Genomic DNA, 19,285 nt, shown 5'->3' with positions numbered 1-19,285 from the left:
TTTGAACTCCAAATTCTAAGGGAGTAGACCGGCCAGTGGGATACCTCCGGACATTATGTGCTGATTTCGCTGGCGTCATTCTCTTTTCTCGTCAATAATATGTTTGAAATAGTCGGGAAATAGTGTCAGCACACGGATTTTAATTAATAAATTCACTGTTCCACATTAGTCCATGCATTGAAAACATTGTTTGCTGATGTCTAGTAAATGAACAAATAAAGGCTCTGATATATCGGAAACTTCATCGCACTTTTTCAACAAGGTTGCACTGCATGCAACCCGGGTATGCAGTGGCGCATATGTAGCTACATCGGGCCGGGCATAGCCCAGCGAGGGCCAATCGAAAAGCATGACTAATACGGTATCATGTATCACGGTAGGCCTATATGGAAATGAAATTGTCAAAAATGCCACACCCTGGTGCCCCGGGCTGGTGCACCCCACCCTCCCCAATCAGGGTCGGTACCGGTACTCCCCAAGATAGCTTGACCACGGGCCACTAGGTTGATATAAAATATTTTGTCATGATGTTTGTGAAAAGTTCTCAATATTTACATTTCACTTTTTGTGGGGATTCCCCTCGCGCCATAGAAAACCAGGCCGAGTATTAGGAGGATACATGTCGATATCGATTAATTATCGGAAAAGATTTTGCCATTTAAAAAGTAGGGGGTTATCCAAATAATAGCATACATATTTATTCATAATTAAACTAATATAATTTGAAATTTCTAGTTTTATACTTTTCAACATGTGTCTGTTTGCGCCATATTCCGGTCAGAAAATTTTATTTCACTTACGATGTGAGAAAAATAATATATAAAAGGAGTAGTAACAAATTTGCATTTATTTAAACCCTTTTATATAATGGTCAAATCTGAACGAGATCCGAATTACCTGCGAATTACTGATTGGTGGAAACGATAACTTTGCTGGGGGTAATTAATATTACAGCATCATCGTTAGAGTGCGCAATGTTAGTGAAGCGCAGTTCTGGGGACTATTCAAAGTCAGTAGACCGTTTTTCCCGGGATGGTGCGGTTCTCGACGGGCAGCGGTTTTCGGAGTGAGCCCTCAACTTGAAGATTAGCTGTTGGCTCAGAACAGCATAGATGGCGCTTCCATGGTCAGAGGGGGAAGGTCAAATAACAGTGATTATTAAATAAAAACGGTCTACACAGTAGACTAGACAATCACCCACATGCGATTATTGAGCAAACATACAAAATTGGTTGCTAGATTTTAATAGTGGGTAAATTTGCTAACCATAAAGAAACTTTTTTTGCGTAGTTTATATCATCATTCAAGCCAAAATACAGCCCACACATTGTACATTCAAAGTGTTACCCTATGCCCACTGTTAAACATTTTTATGAGTTACATTTTTCTTGTACACATGGATGTATCATGATACTTTTCTTCTTTCTTTCAATTATGTTTTTTGACATAACACATACGGTCTAGTATAAGGTTACATACATGTTATAAGAACTGAAATGATAGGAAGGTTGAATAAATTATCAATTATCTAACACAGACTACGAAATTGCCTTCCGCATGAATTTTGCTCATCGACATAAAAAAAAATCCCTCTCTGTGCCATTTGATGATACATAATCTTAATCTGCAGCTGCAAGAAAACTCTCAATCTGAACTCATCGGCACATTTATCATTCTATTGCCATCAATTTGAATCCACAAGGCAATATTATAACAAATCTAATGGGATAGTCTTCCTGACTGACATATCTAGATTTGAAATCAATATGACATTTGGAAACCTGGAGGACATAATCAGTATAGAAGTAACACCCTTGAGATAAACCTTGTCTCATTACACCCCATTCTCGCTTCACGTTCATGGTTCCCTAGTGCATGTCCGAGAGCTACTCACTATGTTCAGTAGTTCCTATATGCCAGTAAGACATACTCAATAAATTGAAGATGCCTGCCTATTTTAGGCCTATTTCTTTGAAATCACAATTTAAAGTACTATTCACCCGATGAATGGCATTTAATGTGGCTCGTTATGCAACATTATCAGTTCAAAGCATCTCGGCTATACGGCACAGTAAAAAGCAGCTCACATAATTTGCCAGTTTCTCTGGATACACTCCTCAATCACAAAACAAGATATATTTCTAAGGTTAAATTCTGCTTTTCTTCTTTCTTTCAATTATATTTTTTGACATAACAGATACGGTCTAGTATAAGGTTACATACATGTTGAAAGAACTGAAATGATTGGAAGGTTGAATAAATTATCAATTATCTAACACAGACTACGAAATTGCCTTCCGCATGAATTTTCCTCATTGACATAAAAAAAATTTCCTCTCTGTGCCATTTGATGATACATAATCTTAATCTGCAGCTGCAAGAAAACTCTCAATCTGAACTCATCGGCACATTTATCATTCTATTGCCATCAATTTGAATCCACAAGGCAATATTATAACAAATCTAATGGGATAGTCTTCCTGACTGACATATCTAGATTTGAAATCAATATGACATTTGGAAACCTGTAGGACATAATCAGTACAGAAGTAGCACCCTTGAGATAAACCTTGTCTCATTACACCCCATTCTCGCTTCACGTTCATGGTTCCCTAGTGCATGTCTGAGAGCTACTCACTATGTTCAGTAGTTCCTATATGCCAGTAAGACATACTCAATAAATTGAAGATGCCTGCCTATTTTAGGCCTATTTCTTTGAAATCACAATTTAAGATACTATTCACTTGATGAATGGCATTTAATGTGGCTTGTTATGCTACATTATCAGTTCAAAGCATCTTGGCTATACAGCACAGTAAAAAGCAGCTCATATAATTTGCCAGTTTCTCTGGATACACTCCTCAATCACAAAACAAGATATATTTCTAAGGTTAAATTCTGCTTTTGTTCTTTCTTTCAATTATCTTTTTTTTGCAGCGGCGTAGTGTTGCGGGGACAGGGTGGATTTAAGTCCATGGGTCCCGAGGGTTCAGGGCCCCGAGCACAAAAGCGAAAATTAAATAAGGGCTGATAATGGAGAGCAGGGCTGGATTTACCATGGACCAGGGCCCCAAAACTTGGGGGCCCCAAAATTGCCTTACGTATCATTCTTTTAACCCCAATAACAGCATGTTTTTTGGCGAAAAAAAGGGCAAAATTGTAAAATTTTCCGCGCTTCGCGTGCATTCAAATCACCAAATTTATGTTGATTTGGGGCTAAAATAGTCTGAAACTCAATTTGTTTGCGTGCTTTGCGCACAAATGTCCTAGTAACATCGGAACAAAATATGTTAGTCCCCCTCTATACATAAACCAAAACTTGGCCACTGACTTGAGTGCTCATGCTTCCCTCGGCACATGAGTTCGAAGCCTCCAAATTTTGGCCTTGCCCAAGGTAAATCTCACCCTGAGGGCCCGTACTGCTCCTTGTCCATGGGCCCCTGATGCTCTTGCTACGCCCCTGCTTTTTTGACATAACACATACGGTCTAGCATAAGGTTACATACATGTTATAAGAACTGAAATGATCGGAAGGTTGAATAAATTATCAATTATCTAACACAGACTACTTAAATTGCCTTCCGCATGAATTTTTCTCATTGACATAAAAAAATTCCTCTCCGTGCCATTTGATGATACATAATCTTAATCTGCAGCTGCAAGAAAACTCTCAATCTGAACTCATCGACACATTTATCATTCTATTGCCATCAATTTGAATCCACAAGGCAATATTATAACAAATCTAATGGGATAGTCTTCCTGACTGACATATCTAGATTTGAAATCAATATGACATTTGGAAACCTGGAGGACATAATCAGTACAGAAGTAGCACCCTTGAGATAAACCTTGTCTCATTACACCCCATTCTTGCTTCACGCTCATGGTTCCCTAGTGCATGTCCGACAGCTACTCACTATGTTCAGTAGTTCCTATATGCCAGCAAGACATACTCAATAAATTGAAGATGCCTGCCTATTTTAGGCCTATTTCTTTGAAATCACAATTTAAAGTACTATTCACTTGATGCATGGCATTTAATGTGGCTCGTTATGCAACATTATCAGTTCAAAGCATCTCGGCTATACGGCACAGTAAAAAGCAGCTCACATAATTTGCCAGTTTCTCTTGATACACTCCTCCACCACAAGACAAGATATATTTCTAAGGTTAAATATAGCCGGCTGCCTGACGTCCGCTGTGCAATCTAAGAGGCAGTTTATTTATAACTCACTTCTTCATAAAAAACAAGAATTACAATAGGCTCAACTGCATAAGGTACGACTGGATTTTTTGTCCAAAAATAACATGTTTACATGCAAAAATAAAATTGAGGCATAACAAGTGATATATGACAATGAACTCAAAGAAGACAAATGGGGATGAGATATCCTCTGAAAGTTTAATTATAGCTAACACAATGTTTATTTTAAAAAGTACTTTTGTTTCTTATTCTGTACTGCTATTTATGGTTCCATTTATACAATGAAAAACTATCGCAATTTGATTCTGACGTCAAATCCGATTGCGACTAAGAATTATCATAAATCAGTATTCACACTATCAGCAAATTGAAGTCTTCCTCAGGGAAAATTTGATACAACTTTTTAAAATATTTATTCAGTAGACAAGCATGAAAAACACAAATATTTCACCTGAATGAATTTAACTGAATGATGCTCCCAATGTATAAGCGCATGTGATGGCAGCTTTTTAAGTTTACACTATACTTGGCAAATTTTTTTTTTTACACTTACACTTTGTAATAGTCGTTATCGACGTAAGTTGGTGTTTGGCAATATATGTGATGTGATCAAGCAAAATCAGTCCAAGTCAGATATATTGAGTTTGAGATATAGCCAAACAAAGACAGTAATTTCTTTTGTTGCATATTGTTTTGTGAACACTTCAACTAAATATCTTTAGAATTAAATGTTCAATTTCAATGGGGTTTTCTGCAAAATGTAGCTTTGCCAATGCTTTATCAAATAAACACTAATAAATATTGGTATCACATGGTAGAGGATAGTATAAAAACAAAAATTCCGAATGTTAATGCTCTAATTAAATTGTTACGACTTTAATGAAATTGATTATGACTTTTGCCCAGTGTACACAGGGTATAAGTCGATTATGAATTTGACAATCCTGTAAGTTGGCTTAAGATTTCTTCATGTGTTTTGCTAAAAGAAACTCAGAATCACCAGTGTATACCACTGGGATGGAGGGCAGGAAAATGCAAATTTGCAATTTGCATTTTCCTTAGCCACTTTTTCAGACCAAAATTATCTTAATATTGCTTCACATGTATAGTAGTTTTCCCTGTAAGTCAGTTTAAATGGAAGCGAGTCAATAGGTTAAGTTTGTTGGCCTTCAAAATTTTGCCAGGTATGCCACTGCTGATTACCCTACATGACCCCAAGTTTCTTGAAACACAGGCTGGGCCATTATCTTTGCTAGCATCAATACACAATTACCTGTTGAAATTTCCTGGCTACAACATGTATTATAGATGACAATCTATTACATGAACGATGATTGACTTGTTCCTAGGCAAGTTGACACATACAGCAATCAGTCACATTATGTGTCATTTATAGTCCATTTGGCTTCCTCGAGAGAGTAGCGTGTGATAAACGCACGGTCAAAGGCGGTGTATCTGCATGGTGCAGTTGCCACTTTGCAAGCCACAGATGCTCTGCTTTTGATTCTCGAGGAAGCCAAATGGATTATAGCTATTGTATTACATTGTACTTCCACACATTGTACCTGTAAATAATATGTGATGTGATCAAGCAAAATCAGTCGGAACTCAGAAATATTGAATTTTCAGTTTCTTATAGGATAGTAAAAAGCATTTACAAAGCTGCATTTTGTAGAAAACCCCTTTGAACAACCAGTTATTTTAGGTTTTAACTGGAGGCAACAGGGGGGCAAGAGTTCTGACTGGGGGAATTTGCCCCTCATGCCCCCCCCATAGATTACAAAAATCTTAAATTTTAAGCGCACATTTATTTTCTTGGTTCCCCTCTAATGTACAATCATAGGCACATTATTAAGAGGTGGTGTACAGTCCAATATTTTTGTGTGTATTTATTCATTGCGTCAAAAAACACATTTATCTTTGTGACATTCTGCTCAAATAATTATCTTTGGAGCTTTGTTGTTCGTTTCAATATTTTGTTGCTGAAGCACATTTTTACTGCAGTGGGAAAATGGCCACTGTGTTATATCCAACAGCAAAATGCACAAAAACATTTCAACTACAGATGGGCCCTACAGAACTCAATTTATGCGGTTAGAGGCACAATTTTGAATAACCCTTGAAAGCGAGTCTTCTGCACCGGGCCTGCCAGTGGACATATAATATCATATCATTCATATTATGCAGAGTGCATGTGAGCTCCTCTAATATACTACATGTGCTATATTCATAAATTTGGTTGACACAAAACAAATTTGAGTGGAGGCAGGTAGGAACCCATATCCCCATCAACCTTGCATGAATAGTGATCGTTTCCTAAAACATTTTGTCAAAAGATAAACCAGTTTTCCCATGAGCACTTCCTTTCTGTAGTGCATTTCTCAACAATTCTTGTTGTCATATCCCGGAAATACTGCTCATATTTTATTTGTCATATAGTGCACTCAAGTGTTCCACTACTCACCTCAACAAGATTGACAATATTTGGATGGTCTAGCTTCTTCAAGATGGCAATTTCCTGGTAAACTCTGTCTAGTGGGGTCTTCGGTGCTTTACTCGGTTTACCACCTCGGGGAGGAGGGCGCTCTGTTAAGAACAAAAAGACAATGTTAAAATATTGTACTGTAAGAAACTAAAGCTTGAATTGGAGAATAACAATAACTATGACATTTAATACACTGGTAATATGAGTAACTGGGAACTGACGTGTATGTAAATGACACTCATAAAGTACATTAAAGGATCGGGCAACAGATATTGGAAAAGAAGACACATAGAACATATTTTCTTCACAACATCTTCTGCAGTATTGAGAAAGGATGCTTTTGTGATGGATGTAGTGGTTCTGCTGAATTCATCCTTTTTCATCCTCTTCATGAACAGACCATTAGGTATTTTATTTATCCAAGGCAATGAACAGCCAGACATGATCCAGGCCAGAACAGGACACAAAATCACCATTGCCATTCAAATGCAGTCAGCCAGTCACTCTATAATATCTTCTCTCCCTAGCAGGGATTGAACTAAAAGCCCTCTGTACATGGCCATTGCTGCCATTTAAATGCAGTCACTGTGTAATATCTTCTCTCTCTAGCAGGGATTGAACTAGAAACGTTCTGTACGCGTGTCATCTGAGAATAGGACAAATTATCTGCAAATTGCTGCCAATCAAATGCAGTTGTATAATATCTCCTCTCCCTTTAAACTAGGAACCTTCTTTATCATACCACTAAAAGGAAACATCAATGTACACCATTAACCAGTTTATTTTCGTATCTGACACTTCCCGCACAACATTTTCCCGTACCATACCTCCACTTCACCTAATAACTAATAGTACATGGGTTGTCTGGGAACAGGACAGAAATTCACAGCACATTGCTGCCATTCAAATGCAGTCATTGTATAATATCTCCTCTCCCTAGCAGGGATTGAACTAGAGAGCTTCATCTTGAACCCTTTCATATTTCTAATCTAACCCAAAGGCACAAGAAGATAAGTAAAGATTAAATGAATGAGGGCCAAATGGGAGAGAGAGAGAGAGCGTGTAGCTGGAGTTTCAACTATCTATACCTGACATTTAAGCACCAATTTGACAGTTGAGATAAAACATCTTAAGTCAAACTACACAAGTAGCAGCAAGCTAGATGGGCTTGTATTATCAATATTATACACACAACATCGAGCCACCTTAAGGCAATGCTCGTGTAAAATGTCCTTTGTCTACCAACACGATAGTATTGATTCTTCCTGCCCACCTACTCACGACAAAAATAGGCAGCAGGTAACTGAAGGACATCGATATTAATTTTATCTTCATTTTCACACTTATTGATGCATGAGCTCGATTTATCACGCTAGGTGTGCGCAATTAAGATTCTGAACACCCGTGACCAGTAAGTAAAAAGTATCAAATTTAAAGAAGATAAATCCAATCATTAATGTGCAAGCTCACAGTATTTTGTAGGTACAAAGGCAAATTAACAGAAGCTGCAGGCCCTAAGGGGGAGGGGGTGTTTTAAGTGGAAAGCTGGATAGGGATATATGCCGCTGAGGCTCTCAAGTGTAAGGATGGGTTGCAATTTTGCAGAAAATTGGTTTAGAGAACAAAATGCTTTTTTCAATTGTCTACAATATGCACCCATTTTTCATTATCTTGTTGCAAAATTTGCTAAAAATTCAGGGCATGCTACAGGCCTTTCACATTTTCAGTATAAAGCTCATTGTATTATATGTTGAACAATAATTAATGTTACATGTATAAGCATGTATTATAACAGTTACATGCTAAGAATTAACAATCGGATGAATTTTGTAAGTAACATTATTTCCTACACTTGCGCGTACGTCCATTGTCACAAATTCAATGTGTTGCCCCTGGCGTCCACAGGATTTACAATCACAGATATAAACCACTGTAGAGTAAATGCCAAGTCTATTATTATTGCATACTTCAATTAGATAGCATGGTTTGCCATCATGAACTCAGACAGGAGTAACTGACTATCACTAGGATCTACAACATGCTCATCTATCAAGGCACTGTTCTTTAACCCCAATACATTTGCACATTCATTGAATGACCTTTGAAAATGTGGGTACAAAAACTCATACTCTCAAACTTGAGGTCAAATTTTGCACTATGATTGTTTGATTGAGGTTATTGAACTATGCCATTGGGATGAGGCCATTGTGGTCTATAGTGTATGCAAGGCAATGCACAGCTTGTCGAAATGGGCTATTCCAGTTGAAATACATACATACACCCCCTACGGAAGACATCTTCCACACAGGGAGTGTGAATTTCAAATGGGATTACCTGTATGGGTGACTCCATATGAAATCTACACCCCTCCTGTCTGGGATATTAAGGTCAAGTCTCCCACAAGGGGGTTGTATGGATTTCAACTGGAATAGCCCAAAATATGACGCGATATATGCGTCATAATTATGCCGTTTCTTTCCTTGTGAGGTTCAAGATAGAGCAATAAGATGATAAAATTGAAAACAATGGATGAAACAATTAATTAATAACACTTATACTTCAGCACACACACTGCTACTGTATTATAATACTCCTTGAGTTCATTGTACCCAGACTCGAAACATCTTCAAAAGTGTGAATCAAATCTGTATTTCAATACATTCAATATTTCACATCTCTATTATCTGATGCTAAACAATACGAGTAATGGAACAATATAAATATTTTCTATCACAACGATGTTGCTGTTTGCAATGTACATGTACGAAATATTTCAGCTATAAAAAAGAAATTGCTTTTGGAAGTATAAAGCAGAGATGCCAGTAACTTGCCAAAAAAAATTCTGAAAATAAAGCAGACAATTGCAAGCTATAACGACCGGAGTGCAGCGCCTCATGTAATTTTTTGGTAATTTTCCCCCCATTTAAAAAAAATCAACCACAAATGATTGTAGTGCTTGGCTCTAGGTCAGGCCTTCTCAACTAGTTTATTTGAGGCGCCAACTGAGAAATTTTAGTGATCATGAAGTGGCAACATGCTAAGGGAGGATTTTGCGAGGGAGAGCGTGTGCGACCGAACGCTATAGCGGGTGTTGGCCTGCTCCAGGTTCAGGGACTCGCAATATTTGTATTAATAATGAAAAAATTCTGAATTTTTTTGGACTTGATAAAAATTTGATCACAGACTTTTAACTTAAAGAATCTCATGCCACATACATGTACAGATATGAAATAAAGGATGGAATGAATATGACTTTGATGATAGACACTTTGTTATAATAATGCTTTTTCCTTCATGACTTACTTGCGAATCCGCCTCTTCTTATCAGCTTCTTTTTCGATAAGATTTTCATTGCCTACAGAGCAAACAAAAAATGTAAATATTAAAACATGTACAATGTATTCACTAACAATACATAAGTTTGCAAAGTATGAACAATTTGTAGCACTCTCACTAATTTGCTTTTGGACAATATGAAAGAAAGGATGACTGGAATCAGTGTAAGCTGATGAATGTGCTGCAATTACACTAATGAAAACTTGTAATAAATTTCAACTGCATGTATGTTACTAATACAAATTAGATCAATAACCAACTAATAAGTGAAATCAATAACGACTCTTACCCAGCATAAATGCTGTAATGGTCTTGTGCTTTGCTAAAAAATTTTATAACACATTACTGCACGATGGTCTAGGGTAACACTTTTTGATCGGGCTGACTTTGTTTCACAAGGATTTATCAGGGTTGCTTTGAAATACCACAAATTCATACAAGTACAATTGCAGGGTTATTATTGCTGTAATCACATCAAACCTCTACCTGCACACTTTATACAACCAACTGGGTACTGGATAAAATTGCAGCCTACATGTTACTATTTCAAATTTACATTGCATTAAAATTTACATTGCATTAAATTCATGGCATAAATTTTAAATCAATATTATGTTTTTCCTCTCGAATACATGTATCTGGCCATGATGGGATGGGACCATACATTGGCTGGATACATGTAAGTGAAAAATCCAGATAAGTAAATTATGAAAATTTTTCCCTTAAATGTCCAAAGTGTTGAATTTGCGATATCATAATAGCACAACAATTCTGAAAAGATGTTATTTGTGTATAAAACATCATTGAACACAAGCCCTTTCAACGATTTTAAGCATATAAATAAGTCGTCAAGTTATTGAATAAAGAGTTTTCCTTTGAAGATTATTCGTCTGGATAGTAGAGAGGTCTGTATAAGGAGGTTCATTTATTAAATTAAGTGAGGTTGGACTTTTAATATATTGTTTTACATTTTTTTCTCCTCCTCATAGTAAGACTTAAAATTAGACAACAAAATATCATAAAGAAATACCATATTGCACCAATGTTTATGTTCAAAACAAATTAATAAAAATCATGCATTGTTGCAAGACTATAAACAACACCTGTTGCCCGCCAGGCACGTTACACTAAACAATATCAATGCATGATAGCGCACAGTCGCATCACACCTACAATCAGGGAAGAAAATGTTGACACACAAAATACATAAACACGCTCTCAGTATTGGGTTCTTCCATTTGAAACCTGTCATAGCCCTGTGGAAGATTTAAGAAACATCCTTCACAGAGGGAGTATGTTTTTCAAATGGAATTGGCTTGGGGTAATTATTTTGAAACCCATACTTACTCTGTATATGCATTTACTTATCATCATCCACAATGGGAGTGAGTATTTCAAATGGAAATTACCCAATTGTCTATTCTATTTAAAACCCATACTCCCCCTGTATATGCCTTTACATATCATCTTCCATAACAGAATTGAGTATTTCAAATGGAAGTTACCCACTTGTCTATTCTATTTAAAACCCATACTTCCTCTGTACATGCCTTTACCTATCATCATCCACAATGGGAGTGAGTATTCCAAAAGGAAGTTACCCAATTGTCTATTCTATTTGAAACCCATACTCCTTCTGTGTAAGCTAAATCTTCCACAGGGGGAGTATGGATTTCAATGGAACAGCCCACAGCCCTAACTGAATGCTGATGGAAGCACTTTTAACACTGCATCCTCAATCTGTTCAACATTGATTAAATGGAAATGAGGATAGGAAGTACATGAGGAAACATATCATCATCAATGTCTTCCGCCGTTTTCCTGAGTGAGGCTTCTACTTACATAATGTACATCATCTTCCTCGTTATAGGCAAGCTTGACTACTCCATAGGAGCCTTTTCCAATCTCATCTTTGAGATGATACTGGTTTAACTGTACAAAATCCTGTAACAACATCAAATGTTTAAAATTAATGGTGAAATTATTTGGTCTTACTGATGAGAATGACCAATTTACTCTTATGAAGTTGTACCAAAATGAATGCCAATTTTCAGGTCATAATGATTTTTTGGCAACCTGTGTCTGCATGTAATCAGAAATAGTGTGTAACAACATAACTTTGGGCGAGTTGATGTCAATTCATATTTAAATTAAATTGTCGCAAAAATTGTTGGTAAATTTATATTGGCTTTTATGTCAGAATCATAAATTTTGAAATTTGTTTATATTTTAAAAGATATACTTTACATTAAAACCACAAGCTGATTAAGCATGAAGTAAATTGAAATTTCATATCATATATTTTGAGTAACTACTTGATCAAACCTATTATGTTAAAACATTGTGATTATATTGGTTGTTTCCATCATTCTAATTGATGATCTACTGGTATATTTATGGGAATTTGCATTTCATGCATCAATGTTGTATACAAAATGGATGCTTTTAATACATCTCATAGAAAGCACTTGGCAGATAATAAAGCATTTTTATTTTTGACAAAAATGGAACTGAATATAATATTCTTGCATAACCTAGTGTAGGGGTGGTTACATGTATGTGAGTGCCTGTATACACGGGTATTATACTAAGTAACACCAATGAGCTTCTTCTGACATTGCCAAAATCTTAATGGTTCTTTCAAGGATCAGGCTTTTTCCGTCTTTTAACCTAAACTCTCCAGCTCACTCGCAGAATACTTTTGAAAAACTCCTATAAGACTCACTGTGCATATGATTTCTATATAGTATGTGTGATGTGTAAGCGTTAAAATCATCACACTGTCATCCATAATTGTTTATATTTGTGCAAGTATACTTATATTTACCTTTCAGCGTTTATCATAATTTGTATGTTTTTCATTAATGTTACATGTAACTGCCTGTGAATATGTTTTTCATAGAAATTGGGGCTATGCAAATACTTGTTGATTGATAATAGTTGATTGATGATAGTTGATTGATGATAGCTGATTGATGATAGTTGATTGATTTGTAAACACCATCAAACAAAGACACACACCTGGATACACTCTGATAAAACATCAACTATGGATGACCTCATTTTCACAATATATGTCTGGTCTAGGGTGATTGTAAACCAAGTGGGTCCACAGTATGGCACAGAGTATCAGGTGTAAATAGTCCTCGTTTAGATTGGTCTACTGGGATCCTCAGTTGGAAAATGTCAGACAAGTCTTTACCAGTAAGGTGTATGTGTGTGTATATTTTTTCAACATAGAGTACTCACCAAACCATCCTTGCTAATATCTATTTTGGATGACTCTCTAGTGGGTGGTCTACGTAACCTAGGAGAACTACACGGTGATATGGTCGGTGATGAACATGGCGAATAGGGTAAATGAGGATATATCCTTCGTTGTTGAGGCACGTCTTGTGGGGCAGATTGGCCAGGCACTAACAAATGTAATGAAGTGTTCCTCTTATTTGTTGAGGACTCCTCCCCAAAGCTTCTCGACTGCGGTCTGTTGAGCTGGGGAGGTCCTAGTCGTACAGTTTGGTTATTCCGATTACTAAAGTTAGTAAAGTGGGAAGCTTCAATAGGTGTAAGCTCCCCTGAGGCACGTCTATGTGATAACACAATAGGAGGAATTGGAATGCTGTCCATCTCATCCATGGGTTCTCGTGATGAGAATCCTTGATTGAATTCGTTCGTATAATCAGATATTTGCTCATTGTACGAGTGCTCATTAAACGAGCGCGCCCTCCTGCGGCCATTCTCCTCCGCTAGCAAATGAGCAAAATTTTCCTCTGAAAAAGCTTCATTCTCCTCATCATCTGATCCAGTTACTATGATTATCCTGGATGTGGATCCAGGTCGGTTGCCATCCATGGTGGTGCAGCTTTGTATACCAGAATCAACCGTCAATTCTGAAGACTTCCTCTCAATATCTACAGGTGCTACACCACCTCCAGTGTGGCTACCACTTGATGTTGAATTTGAATGACCACTAACTAACAACTTATTATTCTGTTGTCCAGTGTCAGGGTTATTCAGATGATCACTTGTATTCTTGACTTCCACATTGGTTTTTTCACAAGGTACTGGTGGCTCTTTTGTTCTGAGCATTACAAAAAATAAAAGTAGAATACTTTTTATTAACAGTTTTAATAATACCTTTGTTGGTATACAGGTCATTGTTTCAAGAACTGAGAGTTTACCTTTGAATCAAACCGCTCTCCTTTGTCCTTTCTTCCAAAATTTCTCTCTCTTTCTCTCTCGATCTCTCTCTCAATTATACTTCTTATTTCTTATTAGGTAACAAATAACATATGAAGAGCTTGCCCAATTTTGAGAACACATCAAAATATCATAAAAAAAATCACTGATATATGAGGGTTTTCAACAAAAGCAGTTTTTGGCGGAATGCTTGGGTAGGATAAGCATCCTGCCAAAACTGCTTTTGTTGAAAACCCCCTTATATAAGTGATTGTTTTGATGATTTTTTGTTTTTGATGTGTTCTCAAAATTGGGCAAGTGGATGTAAGGGGTTTTGCAAAAAAGCTCTTCCTATAGATGATGCATACAAAATGCTAGTTTTAGGCACGGTTCTTAAAAGCAGTCTGCCAATTCGGCGCTTTTTACAGCATAAACACGGTAGTGGAGTTCTGATTGGCTAATTGAATCACATTATCATCACATTGGCACCTCATTTGCCGATCAAGCTGCGAAGCATCACATGACCTAGTTCTTTTTACGTGATAATCAAGAAGAGCAGTCGCAAAACTGCTGTCGAAGCACCTTGCAGTATACTATATAAAAATTAAAGGCAAAAACAATCATTGTATTGTAAGGGATCAAAATAAACCGATGTAAAAACTTTGAATTATCTTCAAAATTTGAGAATTAAATTCAGTTTTGTGTATTGACTAATATTCAAGGGAAGTTTTGACATATCATGTTGACAGTCCTAAATGCCCGGCCTAAATGTCAAGTAGACGCATCTAACACTAACAGTCCAAAATTCCTGCAACATGAATTGTATTATTTATATGCAGCATGTGACATGCGAAAGTATTTCAAGCCTTTTTCACTCTGAATATATAAGCTCCATCTTACAAGCAAATATTTGACACACTTTCTCAGTATGTAGGCATCTATGTTTATCCTACAACCTACTTTTCTACAGCCAACCATGTTGATAAAACATGATGAAAACATTTCATCTTCAGGCGCCAAAAAAATAAAATGTGAAAACTTGAAAAATTTGCACCAAATATGACAATTCTTTGCAAACATGTTTTGAAAAACTGCTGAATTTTTTAAAACAAATTTCTATCCAAATCAATTCACTTTGCCTTGCTCTGTTTTAATTTCAATTTCATACAGCTAAACACAAAATGCAAAATCTTGGTCAGTCGGCCCGTAGAACAAGCAATTTTTCTGTCATCGTCATCTTACCTGTGATTTTCGTCTTTCTCTTTCTCCTTGGTAGATTCGGTTCTCCTTAATTTCTCACAAATAGTGCTGCTATTGCCTAAAGAGAAAAATAAAATAACAGGAAAATAGTGTCAGAATTTAACACCAAAAGTATGCGAATATAAAAGATAATTAATTGGCAAGGATCCAGCAGGTTCAAATTCAAAATGCAAGTTGCTAATTTAGAAATCAGTAGAGCAGCTATGATTAGTATGCATTTGTAACCTTAGTACATCTGTTAAATATATTATCTAGTAGTAGTCAGTAAGGGGGTGCAATCATGCAAAAGAAATGAGTCAGGTGCCATCTGTATTCAATTTGATGTTTCTACACCTTCAATTCACATACATTTATTCTATTCACCACATTCTGCTTAAAAACTACATTAAAACAGAACCAGTTGTTTGTGAGAAATTACAATCTCTTAAAACAACAGAAACTGAGATTATTGGCATGCTTGTTTTGGCTATACCTCAAAATCCATTTTCTGACATCTGACTCATTTTGCTTGATTCCAAATTACATAATGTTGTACAATGTTATGTATAAAACAATAATTATTACTGACATATTTTGCACATCTTCTTTATTTGTTCAATGTGAATGTAAATTGATGCAAGTATTATGCATTGTATACATGTAATAATGCACAAAATGTAATTTTCCTGAAAAAACCCCAATACGTAATTCAGTCAAATGATAAAACAATTTACTAACATACAGTAAGCCAAAAAATTAGGTACCAGTTGTGTTCACCCCTGTATATCCTAAATAAAGGAAAATGTGTCAAAATTAAAACAAGCAGCTAATACCTGTACTCTTGAGCTCTGATTTCAGACCTCATTTGTTGAAATTAGTTGAGAATTAAAGAAACGGTGGTCTACAAATGTAACACCTAATAAAGAAACGAAATCAAACACTTTTGTGTTATAATCAATGAAAGCACGACGCCAGTTTTAACGTGTTAATCAATGGAAGCACGGCGCTTGTTCTCTTGTTCGTGAACGCATAATTGTGTGCAAATCGATAAGGCACGCAATGGAGAAAACTGCAACTTTTAAATTGGCATATTCCTTGGGTTTTTGGATTGTCATATATTTTCTTGAACAATTTCAACAAATGAGGTCTTAAATTCGAGCTAAAAGATGTAGCTATTGGCTGCTGGTTCCAATTATGACATATCTGTCTTTGTTTAGGATAAGCAAGGGGTGAACATAACTGGTACCTTAAGGGCTGGGGTATGAACGTTTGGACAGTATTTATTTTGGGACATTAGAGCACATCAGACATATCGAATTGCATTCTGAATACGAAGAATGTCATTCTGATATCAAATAATTTTTGAAATTTGCAATTTAATACACATTTTATGGCAAATCATTAAAATTGATATTTTTGATATTTAACAGTACTTGAAGTAAACTTTATAAATCTGATGATTTATACTTAAAGTGTATGTAGGTGGGTTGAAAAGCCGATGATCAATTGAAAATTTTGACCTTTCGTATTGAAGATATGGATTTTTTTTCCCAAAACACCAAAAAAAAAAATTAGGTCTTTATGGGAAAAAAATCCATATCTTCAATATGAAAGGTCAAAATTTTCAATTGACCGTCGGCTTTTCCTCCTGCTACATACACTTTAAGAATATATCATTAGATTTATATAATTTACTTTAGGACTGTTATATATCAAAATTGAAAAATATCAAATTTTTATAATTTGTCATAAAATTTGTATTATATTGTGATTTTCAAAAATGAAAATTATTTGATATCAGAAAGACATGCTTCAGTATTCAGAATATAATTCGATAGGTCTGAGGTGCTCTCATGTGCCACAAAAAATACTGTCGAAACGCAATAAACACTCATTTTAGATCCCTTAATGTTTTGGCTTACTGTATGTACACATCCTCTTTATTAGTTTAAAATAAATGTAAATTGATGCAAGTACATGCATGCACATGTATGTAATAATGCACAAGATTCAGTCAAATTTAGTGATTGTGACAACTAACAGCTGCAAGCAGTTCATCTTTTTCAATTTCATTACAATCCAATTGAAATTCCATGATTGTTTCAATAGAATTAGCATGCTGAAAATATCAAACTTAAATTGCTTGTTATGCACATTATTATACTTGTAGAATGTGAATCAACTGATAAATTCTTCATTTTCCCCCTCTGGGAATGCCAATTGTTGCTTTTTCAACACATTAATTGCTGCCATATCTCTCATGCCTGCATAACCATTTAGCGTGTTTCTATTGAGTCCCCTGCATTTTACCGGTAAAACTGTTCGCCGTCAAATAGCGGTGAAAGGCGGATAACGGTCAGTTTCCATTGCACGTTGTTTACCGGTAAACACTTTCGATGAACAGCGTCAATTGACACACCTTTAAAGTTTGCCGGCGAAAGGTCGTGCACTGGGGTCAATCCCCGGGCAATCGCAAAGCATTGTGGATTTTAATATTGTAGTATTTTCTTAATTGTTTGGCTAAAAATGAGGTAGCAAACATCATGAACATGAGAAAAGAAGACTGAAGAATAATGTTTTTTATTAGCGTTTTCATTCGTTCTCGTACATCAAATTACGCCATTGGGAAATCCCCCTCCGTGATATCGACGTGAGTACTCAGTATTGTTGCGCCGCAAAAAAAATAGGTCTTGGAATTTCATCTTTCACAGTTTAATTTCAGTTAATTCTTTTTAGCGAATAGTAATTTAACATCGACAACATAATATTAAATTCATGAAATCTTTCTAATTTTCTGAAGCACACACCGCCGCGGATCCGAGTTGATTTTTTTTTTTTCGCATGCACAGCTGGATTCATCCGCTGATGTTGTTGTTGTTGTTGTTTTATTTCATGGCTTTTACTAGGGTCATAAATCATAACTCATGTTAAATATTTAGCATAATATGTATAATGCAGGGATAATGCATTATGAATATTTCTTCCATTTACTTTATTTATAGCAAGTGAGTCAAATATTTGTATGTGATTAGGCCTAAGAATTTTTGCGCACGGAATGGTATAAGCTAGCTCATGATGCAGAGGTCAAATTCGCGACTCAACTCCCGCTTTCTTCCCTGTATGCGCATTCAATCGGAACGGAGTGAGTTTCTATTGGATTTCGCCGGTAAGCGTCCCCGCTATTTTCCTTCAAGAAGGAAAACGTTATCGGTAAACTCTCACCCCTATTTACCGGTAAATAGCGGGGAAGGTCAGTTTCTATTGAGCAGAAATAATCCCTTTAATGTCTTTTTACCGGTAAATGGTCCCAATAGAAACACGCCTATAGTGATTATTCTAATAAACTGAGCATCTTATTTTAAAATAATTACCTACAATAGCATTATCCTATTCTTTTGAAGATACCTGAAAACTGAAATTCATGTAGCGAGGGTGAAAATGTAAGGGCATATTTTCATACACTTCTGGATTAAGGTGCTTTTATTTAGCGAAATAATCCAATCCCACAACACAAAATAATACATAGAATGACAACTAGATGTATTGTAGAAGATGAACTTGAATAATAAATATGTAATGCAAAATATGATGGAATATTTGCAATTACACACTGATGACTTATTTAAATGATGATAGTGCATGGATGGAGCTGAGGTTGTACAGTTGGAAGCTTAAGGGCTAGGTCTATAAACCCAAACTTTGCTAACATTTATGTTGTTTGTTACCAAGCAACACAGATAAATACACTTTAAAAATATATAATCTCTGCAACATCACTTACTTACTACAATACATCTTAAAACTATTTGACTTGTAAAATATACACTTTCTTACTAAAT

General features: G+C 35.9%; 1 protein-coding gene across 6 annotated transcripts in view; it reads right to left on the bottom strand.

Moving 5' to 3' along the window:
- LOC140155143 (calcium/calmodulin-dependent protein kinase kinase 1-like) overlaps nt 1-19,285 on the bottom strand; it is a 122,221-nt gene that overhangs the window by 49,637 nt on the left and 53,299 nt on the right. For all 6 annotated transcript variants that reach the window (XM_072177868.1, XM_072177867.1, XM_072177865.1 and 3 more), the window contains 5 exons: nt 15,450-15,525; nt 13,278-14,109; nt 11,871-11,972; nt 9,996-10,047; nt 6,672-6,793 (listed from right to left, as the gene is read on the bottom strand). In XM_072177868.1, the coding sequence (XP_072033969.1) occupies nt 6,672-6,793; nt 9,996-10,047; nt 11,871-11,972; nt 13,278-14,109; nt 15,450-15,525 (1,184 nt within the window). The remainder of the gene's footprint in view (nt 1-6,671; nt 6,794-9,995; nt 10,048-11,870; nt 11,973-13,277; nt 14,110-15,449; nt 15,526-19,285) is intronic.

This window comes from Amphiura filiformis, chromosome 6 (assembly GCF_039555335.1).
Source record: "Amphiura filiformis chromosome 6, Afil_fr2py, whole genome shotgun sequence".
NCBI lineage: Eukaryota > Metazoa > Echinodermata > Ophiuroidea > Amphilepidida > Amphiuridae > Amphiura > Amphiura filiformis.
The sequence above is the reverse complement of the archived record's forward strand: the minus strand, read 5'-3'. Positions and strand labels throughout refer to the sequence as shown.